The sequence below is a fragment of the Sinocyclocheilus rhinocerous genome, unplaced genomic scaffold (genome assembly GCF_001515625.1).
Source record: "Sinocyclocheilus rhinocerous isolate Xijiao unplaced genomic scaffold, SAMN03320098_v1.1 scaffold69, whole genome shotgun sequence".
Classification (NCBI taxonomy): domain Eukaryota; kingdom Metazoa; phylum Chordata; class Actinopteri; order Cypriniformes; family Cyprinidae; genus Sinocyclocheilus; species Sinocyclocheilus rhinocerous.
This window is the reverse complement of record NW_015667272.1, coordinates 356301-377441: the sequence shown is the minus strand read 5'-3', so window position 1 is coordinate 377441 and position 21141 is coordinate 356301. Positions and strand designations below refer to the sequence as shown.

At 38.2% G+C, this 21141-nt stretch overlaps 2 protein-coding genes and 1 non-coding gene across 3 annotated transcripts in view; 1 reads left to right on the top strand and 2 right to left on the bottom strand.

Annotated features, from left to right (window-relative positions):
- Positions 1–5204, bottom strand: part of LOC107733517 (heterogeneous nuclear ribonucleoprotein H-like) — a 6026-nt gene extending 822 nt beyond the window's left edge. The window contains exons 1-9 of the mRNA XM_016545170.1: positions 5108–5204; positions 4560–4670; positions 4314–4469; positions 3683–3826; positions 3117–3255; positions 1001–1182; positions 779–888; positions 525–660; positions 345–428 (exon numbers count right to left, since the gene is read on the bottom strand). Of these exons, the coding sequence (XP_016400656.1) occupies positions 345–428; positions 525–660; positions 779–888; positions 1001–1182; positions 3117–3255; positions 3683–3826; positions 4314–4469; positions 4560–4644 (1036 nt within the window). The 5' untranslated portion in view covers positions 4645–4670; positions 5108–5204. The remainder of the gene's footprint in view (positions 1–344; positions 429–524; positions 661–778; positions 889–1000; positions 1183–3116; positions 3256–3682; positions 3827–4313; positions 4470–4559; positions 4671–5107) is intronic.
- A 7146-nt stretch (positions 5205–12350) lies between these two features.
- On the bottom strand, positions 12351–12423 carry trnaa-agc (transfer RNA alanine (anticodon AGC)). Its single transcript has one exon. It is a non-coding gene; the product is annotated as a tRNA-Ala (tRNA).
- Positions 12424–19655: 7232 nt separating this feature from the next.
- LOC107733476 (bromodomain-containing protein 8-like) overlaps positions 19656–21141 on the top strand; it is a 16770-nt gene continuing 15284 nt past the window's right edge. Inside the window, exons 1-2 of the mRNA XM_016545108.1 lie at positions 19656–19816; positions 20248–20341. Of these exons, the coding sequence (XP_016400594.1) occupies positions 19798–19816; positions 20248–20341 (113 nt within the window). The 5' untranslated portion in view covers positions 19656–19797. The remainder of the gene's footprint in view (positions 19817–20247; positions 20342–21141) is intronic.

The following is a 21141-nucleotide window of genomic DNA, read 5'->3' as shown; positions in this document are numbered from 1 at the left end:
AAAAAAAAAAAATTATATATATATATATATATATATATGTATATAATTCTTTTTTTTCTGCCAATGGGACTAAAAAATTCAGTTCAAAAAAAATTTCATTTCAATTTTCAAAATTTCATTGTTCAATTTCACAGAAAACAAGACTTCATATCTTCAATTTGCATAAAGTAAATGTACGTTGATTTAAGCATGTTAGCTATTTGTATTGGAAAACAAAACAAAAACTACTTTCATTTATAAAAGCACCAAATTAAGACATTAAGACTGTAGAAGCCCTGATTTCTGTGACATTAATATAACATCAGCTTCTCAACTTTACATACAGTCACATTATTTATACTTACCCATTCCCCCCATCATCTGCCCTCCATAGCCCCCATTACTGCCCCCTGCTGTTGAGTTTAGGAACAACTCAACATAACGGTGTTCTGAACAGAAAAAAAGTGGTTTAAAATTGGTAAAATTCTCATATTTAATATCAATAACAAAAGCAATTCCTTCTAGTCAGGTTACACCTAACTTACGCATGTTTGCTTTGTCCTTTGACATTGCAGCCACTGCATCTTCATGTGTCGCAAATTCCACATCAGCCTCACCGGTTACTCGCCCATCTGGACCAATCTCAATGTGCACACGCACCGGGTTCAGAGGAGAGAAAAACTGCACAGAAAAGGTTTAACTTAATTTAAACATATTTTTTGATATCCAAATGTAATGTATTTCAAAATGACCATAACTTTCATATAAAAATCATGTACATCAAACACCCCCAACTCACATTGTAGATATCAGGTTCTGTTGCCCGGTAAGGCAGTCCCCTCATATGAACACAATGACCTGTGGTACTCTGAAAATTACCACCATCACCATAACGTCCCTCTGAGACTCCTATTTTTAAAAAAAATACACAAGTAAAATATATATATATATTAAAAAAAAGCACATGCAGGATGGCTAAAGCACAAAAATGTGGCACACTGGGAAAAGAAGCTGGTCTCACCTCCACCGTATCCTCCACGTCGTATCCGATCGAAGGATCCCCCACGACTCGTGCCGTTGTTGCCCCGGCCTCCTCCGCTGGGTCGGTCGTAAGGCCCAGGTCTCTGCATGCCCATGCCTTTACGTGGGGGTTCATAATGTGTCCGCACTTCAGCTCGGCTGCTCTTAAAGATCTCAATATACCTACAACCATACAGATGAGACTTAAGGTGCAATGCAAGAACTCAAAACACTCCTGTTCAGTAGTAAAACAGACACCAAAGAAGAAGAAGAAAGAAAAAAAAGTATGATACTGTGAACATTCCCCTGTGCTACATGTACAATATACATGCATTTGAGAGTTTGATATTAGCACATTCTTGACTTCATCTTATTGTATACATCTCCATTCTAGAGCTTTATAAAAGAACATCTGGCCCGTTAAAAAAAACAACAAAAAAAAACAGTATACCTTTAATAGTTTACCCAAAAATGAAAATACACTCACCCTCAGGCATTCCAAAATGTAGAGGAGTTTATTTCTTCATTTAAACTAGGGCTGCACGATAACTCGCATGGGATATTTAACGCGCATCTTGTCAACGGCTCTGTGTAGTTAATGCTGCTCCATGTGAAAGCACGCACGTGATGGAGATTTACCGCAGATTACAGAACCGGCTTTCTGACAAGATGCGCGTTAAATATCGCATGCGATTTATCGTGCAGCCCTAATTTAAACAAATTTTGCTTACCAATGGATCCATCATTAGACATTTTAACTTTAAATGGTCAATTCTGGCCAAAATATGAGTCCACAATCCATAACACTTCCTCCAGTAAAAAATAATTCAACCCTCGTTGTCCTCTTACATTAAAACCATTTTCGTTGCTTGATCTGTGCATATTTCTCTCCTGATTGAGACGACTTTTTTACTGGAGAAATCAATATTATAGATAGAAGAATGGTTTGAAGTTAAAAAAAACTTCATGATGGATTTATTACAAACAGGCAGCTTTGTACTTCAATAGACGTTAGTTGATGGACTGGACTTGTGTGGATTGTGATGTTTTTATCTGCTGTTTGGACTCATTCTGACGGCACCCATTCACTGCATAAGGTTCCACTGGTGAATGCTAAATTTCTCCAAATCTGTTCTGATCAAGAAACAAACCCATCTACATCTTGGACACCCTGAAGGCGAATAAACTTTCACTAAACATTCATTTTTGGGTGAACTATTCCTTTAATAATATCTTTGCTGTATCCGTTTGCTGTGCCATCCATGCATTAAACTCTAACGTTTACTTCAACATGACAGTAAATATCGACCCGTTACACAATCCAGTCTAAAGTGGTATTCAAACTGGCTGCTGGAAGGCACTTGTTTGCATGCTTAAGAATTAGAAATCCCATGATGCCCAAGTGCACCATTGCTACGCATTAGAGGTCGACCGAAATGGGTTTTTCACTGGCCGATGCCGATATTTAAAAATCAGGGCAGCCGATGGCCGATACATGATGCCGATTTTTTGGCCGATTTTCTTAATCGGCCCAGAAGTTTCGTCTGAATTGCATGCGTTTCTACTTTCACATGCAAATGACTTGTTGCACTTATGAATATGATAACTTTCCGGCATCAATTCTAGTAGGGTAAAACGTAATTACACTTTCAAAACGTTCTGTTTTGCCCTGACATCATTAGCTGAAGCTGTGTGTGAACGAGAAGCGGCTGCAGAGTGCGAGTTGCTCAGTCTCTCACGCAGCCAGAGGGAGATTCTCCAGCATTCCGCAACAACGCTTAGCTGCCCGCAGATGCACCTGCCTATAAATGGGCCTAATTTGCAGCACAATCGGCCGATGCCGATTAATTTTAAAAAATGCCAAAAATCGTCCGGCCGATCAATCGGTCGACCTCTACTATGCACTAAATATGCATTCAGCCTTTTTGAATCCAGACATTTTCATGACAAATAAAAACACATAGGAAAACAAAACAGTAGGAGTCCATCAAGGCACTGGGAGCCCTCTGGTAAAGACGTGTGCGTGTCGATGTGTAAGCTCATGTTGCATACCACTTTGAATGTTTACTGTAGTAGGTGTTTACCAAATGAAAAACAGCTCAACCATCCAACCCCACCTGTGCCCTATTCTTTCCTTGTGTTTCTTTAGAGCCTTTTCGGCTATATCCTGTGAAGCAAACTGCACGAAGGCCTCCCCCGTACTCCTCCCCTGGAAGTCCACCGGCAATGTTATCCCATTTGGCACGATTTCCAACCCTTCAACCCAAGGACAGATAACCCCAACGGGGACATATTAAATAAATCACATTCCCATTTACAAAGTTTGTTTTGTTCTTTTCTTGAATGCAAATAAGAAATTAAAACAAAACAAAAAAAGCATGTTGCAATGAAGCCTACTTGGAGAGATCCACCACTTGGGAAAATGGCCTACAAGTGGGCAAGCATTCCACTAACTTGGCTTAGATTTGATGAAAAAGTGGCCATCCCAAAAGTTGGTGGCTAAGAAAGTAATATTCCTAGTGTAGCAGAATAACTTAGAGCAACAGTGCTGGATTAACTGATGAATTAATGTGTCAAATTATTCTAGCAACCATGGGAATGGTCAAATTCACCTCAATGAGTACACTTGGCCATTATTTCTCCTGATGACTATATGAAGGGCTACAGGGAAAGTTGAAAATACCTGAGAAAAACTGCACAATTTCTTCCTTGCTACATCCAAAAGGAAGGCCGCGCAATCTGACCAGTCCGTCTCCCTCAGTCTCTGGACAGTTTGGGCCTGTGTGCTTCATAACCCAGTCCATTTCCACATTGTTTGATTTGAATACTGAGAATAAGAACAGAAAGAGGACAATTCAAACTGTGGGGTAGTGCTGCGATTTATGCTTTTTAAGAAGCCTTTTTATACATAAGGCTGCATTTACTTGATCAAAAAATACAATAAAAGTATAGTGTTGTGAAATATTATTACAGTTTAAAGTAATTTTTTAATTTTTATTTGAATACATTTTAAAAGTGTAATTTATTTTAGCAGCCAATACTCCAGTCTTCAGTTTCACTTGATCCTTCAGAAATCATTCTAATGTGCCGTTTTGATGCTCAAGAAACATTTTTTCTTGTCATAGTTGAAAACAGTTATATGCATATTACTGTTGTGGAAACCGTTGTGTTTTTTCCAGGATTCTCTTATAAATAAAAAGTTCAGAAGAACAACATTTGATTTATTTTCATGAATATAATGTTCCAAGCTGAACAAAAGCATTAATTTCTTGACCCCAAATTTCTAAATGGTAGCGTACATAAAATCTTTGTACCTTCCACATATCTATGCCCCATTGTTTCTCTGTCTTTTTTGACTGCAATTTTCAGGTCTTCCTCTGACTCCAACTCCACAAATGCTTCTCCACTTGGTCTGCCTTCTCGTGTGTATGTAAAGTGGATGGCTGTTCCATTGTTGCCAATTTTGCTGCCTAAAAAGAGAAATTTCAACTTTGTTAACTTTAAAGCTAAAAATACTCAAGAGTATTATGAGGATCGGTATGTAGACTCCACATTGTTACCTGAAAAAAACCGAGACACTTCTTCTACAGAGCACGACCAAGGCAAACCCCGAACACGGACGACAAATCCTTCATCATCAGCCATGATAACACAATGAATTTGCTTTCAAGCTAGAGAAAAACAGATTAGAAAAAAATTTTCATACACCGCTAATGCACTACTGATGAAGAAAACAAATACTGAGAACAAAACAACAAAAGTCAGTGACTGAGAAGCAACAGTGACTGCAAGCACACGGACTATTTATAGTCTTTATATTAGTGGTGTCCACTTCAAGCTTTACTGGTAGCTGGCGCAGACAACGCTTTAAATATATAACATTATTAAACTGACTGACCACTAATGTTTACTATGGATCAAAACCAGCATCTACTGAGTCTCTTATGAAAGCGCATTCTGAAACAAAGAGCGCAAGCAGGCCTCTGAAGGCCGGTAGCTTCACAACAAATACTGCTTAGTTTGACGCAAACAGGAATTGAGCCTGTAAAACTGTTAAACTGTGCATTATGAATAATAATTTTTAGAAAACGAATAACACAAATGATACCTTGATATAATTGGTATTTTCTCTGCTCGGCGTGGTCACGTTTGAACGTTTTTCTGCTTATCATTCAGCGCAGAACATGATAACTTCCGGCGGGTTTCCACGCCCACTTCCCTGATTCATGGCGGATTGCAACCATGATTTATCAGGTGCATACCGCCACCTACTGTATCGGAGCATGCAGCATGGATTATATCTCAATAAATGCACTTTACATTATCAAAAAAAATAATAATAATAATAAAAAAATAAATATTATAGCACTACTATCTAAATCCTATAATATACCCCTGTATCCTTCAGATATCCTTCAGTCTGACTTATCTTTTGGTTTAATCTAATCCTCTCTTCCCTATACTTCCTACAATGTAACAATATATGTTCTGCATTTTCTGTGATTTTACATTCCATACATTCATCTGATTTACTTTTACCTAACAAAAACAATGTTTTATTTAACCCTGTGTGGTCAAACCTCAGCCTGGTTAGAACTGACTCCCTTCTATTCCTTCCATTCACACCCTGTGCGTTGATACATTTCTGTATACTATAATATTTCCTTCCACTATTATCCATGTCCCATCTGTCCTGCCATTTCTTCATCATTTCTTTTTTTATTATTGCCTTAGCTTCTCCTTTACCAAAGGGAATATTTATAATATCGCTCGCCCTGGTTGATTTCTTTGCTATTTTGTCTGCTTTCTCATTCCCTTTTATATTTACATGAGCAGATACCCAGCAGAATCTCACATCTATCTGAAGCCTCCACAATCTAAATAAATTGATGGATTTCTAGCATTAAATCTTCTCTATTCGATTTCATGTTTTGTATACTGTAAAGGGCTGCTACAGAGTCAACACAACATACCACTCTATCAGGTTTTACTTCCTCCCACTGCAACCCTACAATAATCGCCATCATCTCTGCCGTATAAACTGACAACTGATCAGGTAATCTTTTCCCAATACTTACATTCAATGTTGGTATGTATATTCCTATGCCTACCCTATTTTCTTCATCTTTGGATCCATCTGTATAAATATCTAAATAACTGTAAAATGTGCTTTTTATGTATTGACTTGCCATGTGTCCTTTCTCACTCTCTTCCCATTTATCCTTTAGTTCCATTATATTTAAATCTACCTCAATTTTTGGAAACAACCAAATAGGGATATTACTGATAGGAGTAGGAGTGTTAAAACAGATACTGTCTAGTCTATATTCCTCTGATTTAGCCTTTGTTACCCATCCAAAGCCATTACCTTGAAAAGAGTTGTATTCCCAACATTCTTTAATAACACTATTGGTAGGGTTTTCATTACCACATCCACGTAAGCGACACCAGTATGTAAGCATAAGTTTATCTCTTCTCAGGTCTGAAGGCACTTCTCCTAACTCTACCTGGATTGCCTTAGTTGGTGTTGATCTCATCGCACCAGAACAAATCCTCAAAGCTTTATTAATAACTCTATCCATTTTCATTAAATGTGTTTTCGCTGCTGCTCCATACACAAAGCATCCGTAATCTATTGTTGACCTCATTAGAGCCCTATAAATATACATCAATGATTGTTTATCTGCTCCCCAGTCTTTCCCAACTAATGCTCTCATTAAGTTTATAACTTTCTTACATTTTGATTCCACCCTTTCCGTATGTACTTTCCATGTACCCTTTTGATCTAACCACATACCCAAATATTTAAAACAGTCTATTGTTTCCATATTGTTACCATATAACTTTAAGTTTTGTTTGTCTATCCCTTTCTTCCTGGTAAATAACATATGACAAGATTTACTTGGAGAAAGCTTAAAGCCCCAATTATATGACCATTGTTCTACTTTTCCTATTGCTTCCTTGATTTTACTTATCACACCTATGGGATCTCGTCCTCTTACCCAAATGGCCCCATCATCTGCATACAAAGCTGAACCAACTCTTCTATCCAAATTCATAAAAATATCATTAATCATTACATTAAATAACACTGGACTTATGACGCTTCCTTGTGGAATTCCATTAACAATTTCAAATTCCTCAGACACTTCTGATCCCACTTTAACTCTAAATCTTCTTTCTGATAAAAAAATCTAAAACCCAATTATAGAACCTACCTCTTACTCCAATCTTATTTAGTTTAATTAATAACCCTTCCCTCCACATAGAGTCGTAAGCCTTTTCAATATCAAAGAATACAATATTCATTAATTGTTTCATTTTAAATGTTTTCTCTATCTCATTACTTACTTTCACAACAGCATCCATTGTAGAACGTCCTTTTCTGAAACCACTTTGGTATGGTGCAAATAAACCTCTGTATTCAAGGAAATAATTAAGTCTTCTGACTAAGATCTTCTCCATCCACTTGCATAGGTGGGATGTTAGGGCGATGGGTCTGTAGTTACCAGCATTGTTAGGATCCTTTCCAGATTTTTTAAAAGGCAGTATTAATGCACTCTTCCAGCTTTTTGGCATTTTACCTTCTTCCCAAATCTTATTAAATAGATACAATATTATCTCTAATATTTTTTCTGGTAATTTCTGAAACATGACATAGCTCAATTGATCTTCTCCTGTAGCAGTATTTCTGATACCATTTAATACCATCACTAATTCATTCATATTAATTTCTTCATCAGGTACTTTCCACATTGTCTTTTTTTAAAAAACATGTCCCTATTTTCATTTTAAATCTTTTCTTTATTTTGTCTGTGAATATCATCTATATGGTCACCACTATGCACACTGGCAAACTTCTTTCCTAATATATTTGCCTTTTCCTTATCTGTTATTGCCATTATTCCTTCATCCTCTAATACTGGTATTTTTATGTACACTTTATTCCCAATCATTTTCTTCACGGAAATCTTTAGTAAAAGGCGAAAGATTTATGCGAGAATGAAGAGAAACTCGAGCTGTGTCTCCATGCCCTTGGGTCTGTGCGAGCCCAGAGGTAAACCACTACGCTCGCCAAGGGTAATCTAGGGTGTCAACACCTACCCACTTGCAATTCGTCACCCCCCTCACTCCAAATGGGAGGAATAAAAGTCACAAAAGTCCCTTCGGTCGCCCAGTAACCACAAGCCCAATGAAGGCAATGCAATCTCTTTCTCATGCCTCCATCTGAGAAGTTGGAGAAAACAATTAAACAAACAAAAGAGTACAAATAAAACCCCTGTAATGTGTAGCATTCCAAAAGTTAAAACGAATTCAGCTGATGATGCAGCATTGACCATATCTCTCCTATTTGAACTTCTCTCCCAATAGTTGAACAGTAACTCCTCCATGCATTTCGTTTACTATTCTTAATTTCTCGTCGAGCTTGAGCCTTTTTCATCTGCTAATTAATTAGATTTTCCTGGTTCAAGTTATTTCTTAATATTCTCAGAGCATGATTTTGTTCTTTTATAATACCGTTTTCCTTTTTCCTCCAACTATCTTGAGTGGTATGCTATTCAAAGCTGCATTTAATATTGTATTTTTACGTACACTTTATTCCCACTCATTTTCTTCAGCATTGACCATATCTCTCCTATTTGAACTTCTCTCCCAATATTTGAACAATAACTCCTCCATGCATTTCGTTTACTATTCTTAATTTCTCGTCGAGCTTGAGCCTTTTTCCTCTGATAATTAATAAGATTTTCCTGGTTCAAGTTATTTCTTAATATTCTCAGAGCATTATTTCGTTCTTTTATAATTTCTGTACATTTATCATTCCACCATGGGACCGTTTTCCTTTTCCCTCCAACTATCTTGAGTGGTATGCTATTCAAAGCGGCATTTAATATTAATTGTGAAACTTCAGATGCACATTCCTCAATATCACCCTCCATTAAAATTAAATCTGCTGACTCACAACATATTTCTTTAAATTTTTGCCAGTCAGCTTTTGTAAAATCCCACTTCTTATGCCTAGGCCTTTCTTGGATATCTATTTCAACATTTATAGAGCATATTATTGGAAAGTGGTCGCTCCCAATACTTGTACTGTCTTCAGTATTCCACTCACAAGAATTTGCCAGATTATTAGAAACTAAAGTAAGATCAATACAAGACAATGTGTTAGAACGTATGTCAATTCTTGTACCATTTCCATTATTTAGACACACTAGCTGCCTAACATCCATCAATTCTTCCACTACTTCCCCATTATTATCAGTGTGCTTACTTCCCCAAAGACTATTGTGTGCATTGAAGTCTCCGCACCATATTTCTTTCCTTTTTCCTTGACTCCTAACTATGTCCTCTAAAACGTCTAGGCTTAATAATTTACATGGGTTATGTAAAAAGTTGATTACTACCAAGTTCCCATCTGATTCAATAATCACACATTCTGTTTCTATTGAAGTTGCTATTCTTTTAAATGATATCTCATCCCTTACAAATGTTGCACAGCCTCCACCTTGATTTCCACCTCTATCAAACCTGACAGACTCATATCCAGGTATAATAAAATCAAGGTAAGGTCGAAGCCAGGTTTCTTGAATGCAAACAATATCAGGTTTGACTTCAGCTTCTGCAACAAACTTTTTAAACTCTTGTCCATTTGCAATCAAGCTTCTAGCATTCCATTGCAAGAGGTGGAATACCATTACAAGACTATTTAACACTCTGAGACCCCATCATATTATTAGCACTCAACATACTATGTATATCTTCAGCTTTTACATCTTTAATGCCTAGAAACTCCTCTGCAGCTTCCACAACTGTCTTGATTCTATCGCTTTTTCTTTCTTGTCGTGTCACAACATTAACAACTTTGCACATAAAAGCTATAAAACTTTTCTTTTCCACAATCAAGGTGTTCTCCTCAACTTTACACTTATGATTGCATGGCTGCAGTGGAGGTGCTGGCCTTCCTGGCTGATATTTCCTTATGTCTGAACTTGTGTGTGTGTGTGTTTATGTGTATGTTAGACCAGTTTAAGTGTTTATGTAGTGTGTTAGACTAGTTTAAGTGTTTATGTAGTATGTTGGACTAGTTTAAGTGTTTATGTAGTTAATAAAGTCTTACTTGTATCACACTTGACGTTGGTCATTGTTTGCTCATAACTGCAGATTTATGCTACAGGCTCTGTGTAGAGTTGTACAGTAAGAAAGTTATTTCCCTTAACCAGGAAATTAACGTTCTTAGAATTGACAGACAGTTGACCCTGAGAGGTCAAATAAATATCTACAGCGGATCTAAATATTTATAATTAATTATAACTAGTTATGATTAATTATTCATATTTCCCCATGAATGAGCTGATTCGCTACAGGTGGAATACCATTACAAGATTAATTAACACTCTGAGATCCTCCATCCTTATTAGCACTCAACATACTATGTATATATTCAGCTTTTACATCTTTAATGCCCAGAAACTCCTCTGCAGCTATCACCACTGTCTTGATTCTATCGCTTTTTCTTTCTTGTCGTGTCACAACATTAACAACTTTGCACATAAAAGCTATAAAACTTTTATTTTCCACAATCAAGGTGTTCTCCTCAACTTTACACTTATGATTGCATGGCTGCAGTGGAGGTGCTGGCCTTCCTGGCTGATATTTCCTTATGTCTGAACTCTGTGGTACTGCATACCTTGCATTGTCATTCAAATTTTCCTGATATTCTATTGGTTTATTTTGTTTGTTTTCATAAATACCAATACCCTTTAATGCCTCTGCATATGTCACCTTATTCATAACCTTGTATCTTTGTACCTCTTTAGCTTGTTTCTGAACCACACATCCAGCATATGCAGCACTATGCTCACCACCTCCACAATTGCAGCATTTTAGCTTAGCATCCTCTTTACATTTGCCATAGTCATGTTCTCCTCCACATTTTGCACATCTTTGTCTCCATTTACACTGTTGTGCTGTATGTCCCATTCTCTGACATTTGAAGCACCTTAACGGTTGTGGAATGTATTCCCTCACTTTGTATCCAACCTATTTGGACTTCAGTAGGTATTATCTTTTCAAAAACAAGCAGTATAGACTATCTGATTTAACACCACCTTCATTAATTTGGAATCTTTTGGCTTCTGTTACATTCCCACCTTGTATCTCATTCTTCACATCTTCCATGGCCATTTCCAGAGGCACATTTGAAATCACTCCTCTTAACTTTGCTGCCATTCCTGGTACATGCACTTTAATCTTTCCACCACCAAGGCTACTTTTCAGAATCATCTCCTGCAGCTTTTTATTTACTGCTGAAATTAGAATTCTTCTGTTATTCAGTAATTTAGCATATTTTATTTTCCCCTATTTCCTTCTCAATTGCTTTAGTTACCTGAACTGGATGAAAGTGACCTTTATCATTACTAAGCGTAATAATGACTTTCCACTCTTCCTGTTTGTCATCATCAAACCTACTGCTTCCACTAGGTTTAGCTCTGATCTTTTTGATCGTTTGTCTTGGTGTACTCTCTCCTCCACTACTCGCTTCAGACCATGCTTTTTTCCTTGCCTTTTTAGTTTAGTTAACCTCCATATCTGAAGGCCACCCATCATCATCACCATCTGAATCATAACCCATTGCTACACTCACGATACAGTTTGAATACATTCCACCGTCTCTTCCAACGCAAAGTTCAGTCATCCGGTCAACGTGTTGTTTCTGAAATAAAACTGTAATTTATTTTGCCTAAATATTATTGTTGTTGGGTTATTACTCAGTGTTACTGAGTAATAACCCAATTACTCCACATTACTGTATTCGATATGCTGTTATACATGACTAAATAGTTTCACACTAAGATACGTCATACCAAAGGGCACCTAAAACAGTGCTTGCTTAAATTAAGCAAACTTGTGCTTTTTAAAAATATATACAATTGGTTTTATAATAAAGTATTTTGTTAGTATACATTATTATTATACATAAAATTCAAGGTAAATCTTTTTCAGACAAGCATTTGATCTAAATCGAGTCTATTTGTATAGTATTTCAACCCAGCTGGTTGTCTTATTCGTGGAATATTTATCTATATTGTAACCCAGCGGTTCCCAACCCTGGTCCTGGAGGCACCCCAACACGGCACATTTTGCATGTCTCCTTTCTCTGACACACCAATTTCAGGTCTTGGAGTCTCTGCTAATGAGCTGATGACCTGAATCAGGTGTTTAATTAAGGAGACATGCGAAACGTGCAGTGTTGGTGTGCCTCCAGGACCAGGGTTGGGAACCACTGTTGTAACCAATAATAGTAACTTTATATCATTCCCAGCACTTATGCAGAAAGATGAAAAGATTGGAGGATGCGGGCATCGATCCCGCTACCTCTCGCATGCTAAGCGAGCGCTCTACCATTTGAGCTAATCCCCCACTGATGAAAAACACTAGAGATCTGTCACAAATGAAACACTCCTCTACTCATTTCATTCGTATTCGACTCAAAAATCAGTGTTCGATAAATCGTAGAAACAATACAATTAATAATGTCCCATAATAAATAATTTGGCAATTGAAAACAACAGAGAGTTCGTTCTGAATGAATAGGCTTGTTTGAGATGAGCAAAATCTGCGCAGAACCGATCACCGGTGCAAAGATGAGTAACGTTAGTGGTGATATTTATTTTGTACAACATTTGCAACTGCTTTTTATCACTTAATTAAAAGCACCACAAATTAAAATGGTCATGGTTATAGGGACTACTGAACAGACATTTAGAAGTTGATTTTAAAATACAAAGTATTTAAAATTAAAATTAAGCTATGTAAACACTTGCATTTTTACAGCACTACAAGTGTGTCCCATCAGGTAATGAAAAGTTCGACACACACTTGGTCTTCATGCTCACTTGAACACTTGGGCCAAATCAGCGAATCATCTGTTGCCCGTCGGAAAGAGATTCTTGTGTTCTAAGCCATCTATTTATATAGAGCAGTTTACTCCTCTAAGGCGAACACAATGAGTTTTCCGATATTTATGGATGCATGTTACACAGACTCACGAGGAAACAGGTAGGAAGACCGCTTTGCGGCCTTTACCTCTCTCTTTAACGTTACCAGCTGCGCTGTACTAATGCAGACACGTTCATATGATTTGGCGCTTATGCTTCCAACTCTTGATCGTGTACTGTTTTTAGACGCAGACTCTGAGGAGTCATGCAGCAGAATTATTTGTGCACTATGTTTTTGGCGCTTCGAGCTACCAAGCATTAGTTTGCCCGACTAATTACTATTTCTTTCAGCTCCTCTGCTGCGTTGAACTGAAACAAATAAGTGGAAGAGCTCACGTGTTTACCTGCTGCGCTGTACTAATGCAGACACGTTCATTTGATTTGGCGCTTATGCTTCCAACTCTTTGTTCATGTAGCCTACTCTTTTTAGACGCAGACTCTGAGGAGTCCTGCAGCAGATGTTTGTTGTGCACTATGATTTGGCCTTTCGAGCTACCAAGCAGTAGTTGCCCGACTACTTCTCTCAGCTCCGTTGCTGCATCGAGCTGAAACAAGTGGAAGAGCTCACGTGTTTCAGAGTATTCTTATAGCAAGCTATAACAGTGAGCTGGCGGTTTCCCCCCTCTCTCTCTAAGGTTACCTGCTGCGCTGCACTGACGCCGTCACGTTCATTTGATTTGGTGCTTATGCTTCCAACTCTTATTCGTGTACTTTTTAGACGCAGACTCTGAGGAGTCCTGCAGCAGATATTTTTGTCGTGCACCATTGTCTTGGGCTTCATGCTACCAAGCGTTGGTCTGCCCCAGTAATATAATATTTCTTTCAGCTCTGCTGCTGCGTTGAGCTGAAACATTAAGTGGCAAGCTGTTTTAACATTTAATGCTATATGGCTCAGGTTGTAGAGTTGAGCAGACGGTTTTCCTATCTCTCTCTCTCTACTTCTGCGCTGCACTAATGCAGGCACGTGCATTTGAATTGGTGCTTACGCTTCCAGCTCTTATTTCGTGTACTGCTTTTAGGCACAGACTCTAGGAGTCCTGCAGCGGATGTTTGTCATGCATTATGGTCTTGGCGCTTCATGCTACCAAGCCTTAATTTGCCCGGCTGTTACTTTTTCTTTCAGCTCCGCTGATGCTTTGAGCTGGAACAAATCAGTGGGCACACTCCCATATCTAGAGTAAATTCCTATGGCAAGCTGTTTTACACCTAATGCCATAGTGACTCAGGCTGCAGAGTGAGCGGGGTTTTTCCTGTCTCTTCTCCTGCACTGCATTAATTAAGGCACGTACATTGATTTGGCGCTTACGGTTCCAACTCTTGTTCATGTGACTGTTTTCAAGCACGGACTCCACAGCTGTGCGCTATGGTTTTTGGCGCTTCATGCTACCAAACACTAGTCTGCCCGGCTAATAATTATTATTCTTTCAGCTCCACTGCTGTTTTGAGCTGGAACAAATAGTGGACTCTGTGCTATGAGCTGGCTCTGTGGAGTTTTGCAACACACATTTGTCGTGCAACATGGTTTTTGGCACTTCAGGCTAACAACACTGTTTGCATAACTAATCATTATTCTTCTCATCCCAACTGAGATGCACTGAGCTGAGCTACTGTGTGAATGAGTTCACGTGTAAGAGTATATCTTATGGCAAGCTATTAATGATCGCCATGGTCAGCCTACTTCATGTGATTGATGCGGCGCTTTTGCTACCAACACTCGCTTCACATGACTGGCTGCATTATGTGACTGCAGCATACATTATTGTGCACTAGAGATGTTGGGTGCTTCATGCTACCAAGCAGTGGTTTGCATGACTAATTACTCTGTTCTTTTCAGCTCCGCTGTTGCATTGAGCTGGAACTGTGTATGAATGTGGGCAACCTACAAGTGTGTTTGCCTCTCTATCAGCTGTTCCGCCGCTTGTTGCGTTTCGGACTGATTTTGACCGTTCTTCGCGCCTTAGCTTTGGAGATCGAGAGGATAGCCCTAAAGCCATGGCGCAGGGTCTATGTTGACATCCAAGTCCCCATTCTGTGGTTGGTGCTGGCATGCCTGATTTTAGTATCCGTTCCTGTTTCAGAGGTTTTTCCCGCAACTCGCCATCGATCTAAGGATGCGTACTTCTGCATCCAGATCGTCAAGAGATGCAGGAAGTTCCTCAGGTTTACTTTTGGAATAGAGCTTGCCAATACTGTTTTCTTTCATTGAAATGGCCTCGAACGCAAGGTGAATGGATGCGTCTTGGCCCTGTTGTGACGTTGGTCAGAGTGAACGTCTGTTGTTGGTGGTGCCGTTTTGGCCCACTCATACGTGGTTCTCAGAATTGGTCAGTCTGTTAGCCGGCCCCCTTGGGAGGTTCCCCTCAGACACGACCTGCTGACTCAGGTTCGGGGCATAATTTGGACATCCCCATCAGGATTTTTGGAACTAATGTGTGTGACCCCTGAGCAGAGTTGAAATGTGTTCCGGTCTCTTGGCAGAGATTACCGACACTATTCTTAATTCTAGAGCTCCCTCCACGAGACGCTGTATGCCCTTAAGTATCTGCTGGCTGCTGGTTTCCCGTTTCATGCAGGGACGAGACGGCTTTCCGCCCAGCACAGATTCCTTTTTGGGACTTATTTTCGGTTGGAAGGCCTGGCAGGCCATCCATTTGTGCCGTTTAAGTCTGTCAGATAACCTCAGTCAGATAGTCTCAGTGAACCTATGAGAGGGAACATCTCGGTTACGTATGCAACCTTTGTTCCCTGAATAGGGAACGAGATGCTGCGATGCTGGCCGTTCCGTACCTTCGATAGCGCTTCCTTCGTCATAGTGTAAAATCTGATGGAATAGCGCGCAGCACGCATATATGAGCATACATGACATATGCTTGGGGCGGTGCTAAGCGCTATTGGCCAATAAATTGGCGTGATGGTATAAGGGCTTCAGACATTCGTCACACTGGAGGTGTTCCCATAGCGATGACGTCATCGCAGCATCTCGTTCCCTATTCAGGGAACCAAGGTTACATACGTAACCGAGATGTTTCCCAGGAAAATGAAATGTACATCTGATGGACACTTCGCACCCTACCATATCCCAGAATCACTTGCGCCCAGATGACAACGGTGTTTATATTCAAAGAGCAGTGGGTGAGAGTTCTGTGGGGGAATTCACATTGAAATGTAAGTATTGTGTTTTCATTTACTCAAATACCTAGCGAAACAAGTGTTAAAAGCCAGGTTTTTTTTTTACACAAAGCCCACATACAATAAGACAACCACTATGTAAGGCAATAAATAGTCTTTCCATTTGTTTGTGTTTTTGTAGTGCTGTCATGCAAGATATGTCTACAAATGTTTTAACCAAACTTTAGCACTTCAGTATTTTGTATGCATGTGCAGCTGTGTCATATTTTCTAATGTTAAGATTGCAATGCAAACCATTTTCCATTTTCTCTTGTTTTAGTACTATTCTGGAGAAAATGAGCCTGCTGGGGAAAGACTTAAAAAATACAAAGTAAGCAAGTTAATAGACACATTTTTGCTGAAATTCATTGTGTGTACATTTTGTTTTGCATATTCACATGTGTAAATAAAAGAGAAGGAATTATGTACATTGTTAATTTTTTTAATGCAGCTTATAATATTTTCACAAAACATTTTTCTCTGTTTTTTTTTGTCCTGTAAATATTATTTTTTACACATTAAAACAAATTGTTCTATACATTACCGAAAGTACTTTTTACAACTATTTACAACATACTATTTACAACATAGCTTAGGTTTAACATCAGAAAAAACAACATCAGTTTTGAGCCCAGCCCTGCCTCCATGTGTTCTGGGGTCTTCAGGAGGTGAATCTCTTGATGAATGGCCAGCACCTCCTCAGCGACTCGGAGGATAATGCGGTGACAGTGGAACGAGGCATGTCAAGATAGGTAGATCTTTATCACTGTCCCAGTAGATACCGAAAAAAACAGTAAAATAAGTACAAAAATTCATTACATTTCTGGGGTTATATCAATGTATCACTGAAGGGAACTGTCTTGAGAAAAGTTTCGATGGCAATGGCATTTTCTTCTCCGTATAAAGCGCAGCTCTGCTTTGTTTACAGCGGTAACCAAGGAAACGCTATATTGCGGTCGGTTCATAAGCAGTGTTGCCAAGTCTGCGGTTTCCCCGCGGAATTGGGCTACTTTAACACTGGTGCCGCGGGTTGTTGTTCATGTCCACGGGTTGAAGCGACCCCAATAACGTGATATTTAGTCCCTGGAATGTGAATTTTACTGGAAGATCCCCGCCGAAAAACTTGTATTTTACCCCCCGAATGCGATTTTTACAGGGGAACCCCCTCGAAACGCGATTGGACTAGTTTTATTGAGAAAACCTGGCGACCCTGTTCATAGGCGCCACCTGCTGTCAAAGAGCACCATTCTGTTTTTGTTTTAAATCCTGAAATTAATCTAAATCAAATCAAAAAACAACTGCCCGTGCAGATCGTGATTAAAATGCAGTGGTTGCCTCTAATTTCAAATGGCTAGATATTTTTGTTTAAAGCCAGTTTTTTTGTTATAAAGCAAATAGCCAATAAATACATTTGCTTAAAAATCAGTATCAGTATCAGAATCCAATTTGCTAGTTAAAAAAAAAAGAAAGAAAAGAGAATCTGAAATCTGAATCAGCTATGTTCAGCGCATCACTAATTAAAATACTAAGTAAAAGGCCTCAAATTTGAAGTACAATCTGGGATGTCTTTTTCTATCAATTCTTCAATAGGTAGATCTTGTCTTTCATAAAGGCCGAGGTCAGGGATCTTGGGCCTAAAAAGGTTAGTGACCACTGGTTTAGAGCTATGACAACGTAATTAGTAGAAGAAATATTGAGATACTTTAGTAAACTACTTTTAGTAACTACTAATACCACATTGGGGAAAAACTACTAGTCATATTTAAAACCTTAGCTAAAGGGATAGTTGACCCAAAAATGAAAATTCCAAACCTGGAACAACTTAAGGGTGGGTAAATGATTACAGAATTTTCATTTTTGGCTGAACTATCCTTTAAGTAAAAGTATTATCTTGTCTTGCATAATCTAATATACTTAAGGTTTTGAGAGTAAAAGTAAAGGTATACAGTATTGTTCTGAAAAAGAATTTGTTAGGATGGTTTTGCATATTACTGCTGCACTACTGTGCATGTTGCATTACTTCTGAATATGTTCAAGGTTATTACATTTAAAGTGGCCTACTAAATATACTGTTGGGTAGTTTAATCTACAACAATGCATCATGTTGTAAAAGACCATATTTTTGTAGTGTTGCTGTCCTGTGAGGAAAAAAAAGAGAAAAATTAGTACTTCATATTTGTACGAGTATACTTAACGAATGTTACTCCCTTACAGCCCACCTCTGATTATTTTGAAAATGAAAGTATCAACATTTTGTCAGAATTTTAAATTTGTTTTGCTAACTATATCAAAGGCTGCATCTGAAGGACTGGGAGCGGTCAAACAGAGCACTGTTCAGCTGTGACAGCTGCCACTGAACATTGAGCTGTACAATGCTCTATCTATTTTTTTATTCAGTTTTATTTTTATGCTTAACTGCCTAAAAAATCCGGGTTTCAAAACAAAAATGAGCAATTCTGGCTCCACCTATCCTGGCAGGATTGTCCTCTCGTCAGCTCTCCTCTCGCACCGTTGATATGCGACAGAGCGCAAATCGGGAACCTCTGGTGTCGCAATTAGGAAATCCTGCGAAGGCGGAGCGTCCTTCATGCACTTCGGAGGGCCCTTCGTGCACTTCGGAGGCCTGGTCTTCAAAGTGTGCACACTCAACTTTGGGACACAGCTGAAGTGTTCCATTTGCGACAGGGCCTCGAATAAATATATTTTATTCGTTTAACTTCCGGTAAGGATCAGCCAGTCAAAATAAAAGCTAGAATAAAATATTTGTTTATGAACCAACTCATTACTTCTTCTTATTAATATTTTTATTTTATGACAAATTTGTTTCTTCGCTGCGGTAAAATCGCTTTTCATAGCATATAATACCTCGGCATATCATATTGAAATAAAATTATCCAAAGTAAACATTTGCTTGCACTGGTGTTGATTCCAAAATAATTATTTTATTTTTTACTTTTTACTTTTATTTTTAATTCACAGCACATGGAACATTTTTGTAACCAATGCCACAAGAACAAGATGTATTACTAGGCACATTATTAACAACATTAGCTGCCAAATGTAATGTTTTAAAAACATTGAAATTAATGTTAACTTTTTTGGTTTTAGTTGGTTCTTAAAGAATTTTGTTTTGGAAAGTATCCACTTGTTTTTATGTACATGATATTTTCTAAATATAACTGCATAATGGATTGTTCTTTACGTTTCAATAATTGCCTTACATGGGACTAAAATACGCACCAGGAAGAAACTTTCATTCACAACTGAATTTTGTAAGCAGAAGAAATAATATACCAATACGAAATATTATTATTGATAATATCATCCTATATATATTTAGTATTAAATTACAAACAGCACGTCATTCAATGACATTTATAGGCTACCTTCCAGTTCCGAAGTATTAAGGAAATGTACCTCATAAAAGTGCATGACAGCGCAAAATGTTGGTCAAAATTACAGACTTTTATAAATGCAGCAAACATGTGACATAACTACACTGGGGTTATGCAGACATTTAGAGCAAAATGATTGTTGGAAAATTCACACCGGATATGCACATTTACATTTGATAACCAGACACTTGTCATGCCAAAGGAGCAATAGAAAACAGTCCAGTCATGACAAAATGGCGAGCGGAGTTGGAAGCGAGTATTGCTCTCTATATTTTCATCATACGCATGCATGTACGGCGAATGTCCTGCGTGGAGCGGAGGGCAGATTATAATTGATGCATGTCAAGCGCGTGCATAGCTGTTACGGGATTTGACACGTAGAAGTCATTGATTACAATGACGCTCATTGGCCGAATCGCTGGACACTATACAAAAATGACACATTTATAACTAGCTTTCGTGAGCGCTTCACATTTCCCATCTATTAGAGGAATGTGAGATGCCGATGCGTCGACTGTCAAAAATGGCCCCGTGATTAGTTGTCAAACTGACTCTTGTATAATGTATAAAACCACTCTTGTATAATGCGTCCCGCAGCGCAACACATACAGATGTGCTTGAATGCCGTTTACACTTGAAATGCATTCTTCTCTTTATATTCTGCCTTTTTATTCTTTGGACAGAACATAAGTTGCTGTTGGGCCCAACAGAGCCATGGTCAATTAGAGAAAAGCTGTGCCTCGCCTCCTCTGTCATGAAGAGTGGAGACCAAAACTGGTGATTTATTTATTTTTACTACATATGTCATTGCTTTCAGTGGTTCTGAGCCTTTTTGACTCCAAGGCCCCCAATGTCCACAATAATATTCAAAGGCCCCATGACGTTTCCAGTTGTTTGTGAATTACTGCAGGATACAGATTAACGATAGAATTAAAAAATACTCACAATTTTCTTCCCAGTAAATTTTTTAGAACTTGGCATAACTAGAAAAATGTAAATTCAGTATATATAAATATAAAAAAGGATTATATATTAGGGGTGTTCGATATTGACAAAAATACTATTTCGATATTTTCTGGGATTTTATCGATAACGATAATTAGACATTAATTTGCTGAGTGTGTTATTGTGCTTGTACCTTAAGGACTGCCATGGACAGCTGACTCCTAAAGGTTTTGATATTCTTCGTATTCTGTGTGGTGGTCAGTTCACACAGATAGAAATTAATCTTTTCCAAAAAGTTTAAACTGATTTTTAAATTTTATGGGCATTTTTACCTTTATAAAGCCTTTTTTTCCCTAAAAGTGCCCATTATCTTTTGAGTCAAATTCTTACATTTAATCAGTCAATTAGAATAATAAGATGTTTGGGCTGTTACCTATCAAATTAAATCAGTATCAACAAAATTCATCTTTGCAATGCAGAGGAAACACAGAAGCTGCATCTGAAGTGACATAGATGTATTTACACACTGTTTAATGCAGGACATGAATGCATTTAACCTGCAATTACAAATGCATAAATAATGTTTTGATATATTAAACATAAAACGTTGAATACTGATATTTGAAATTATT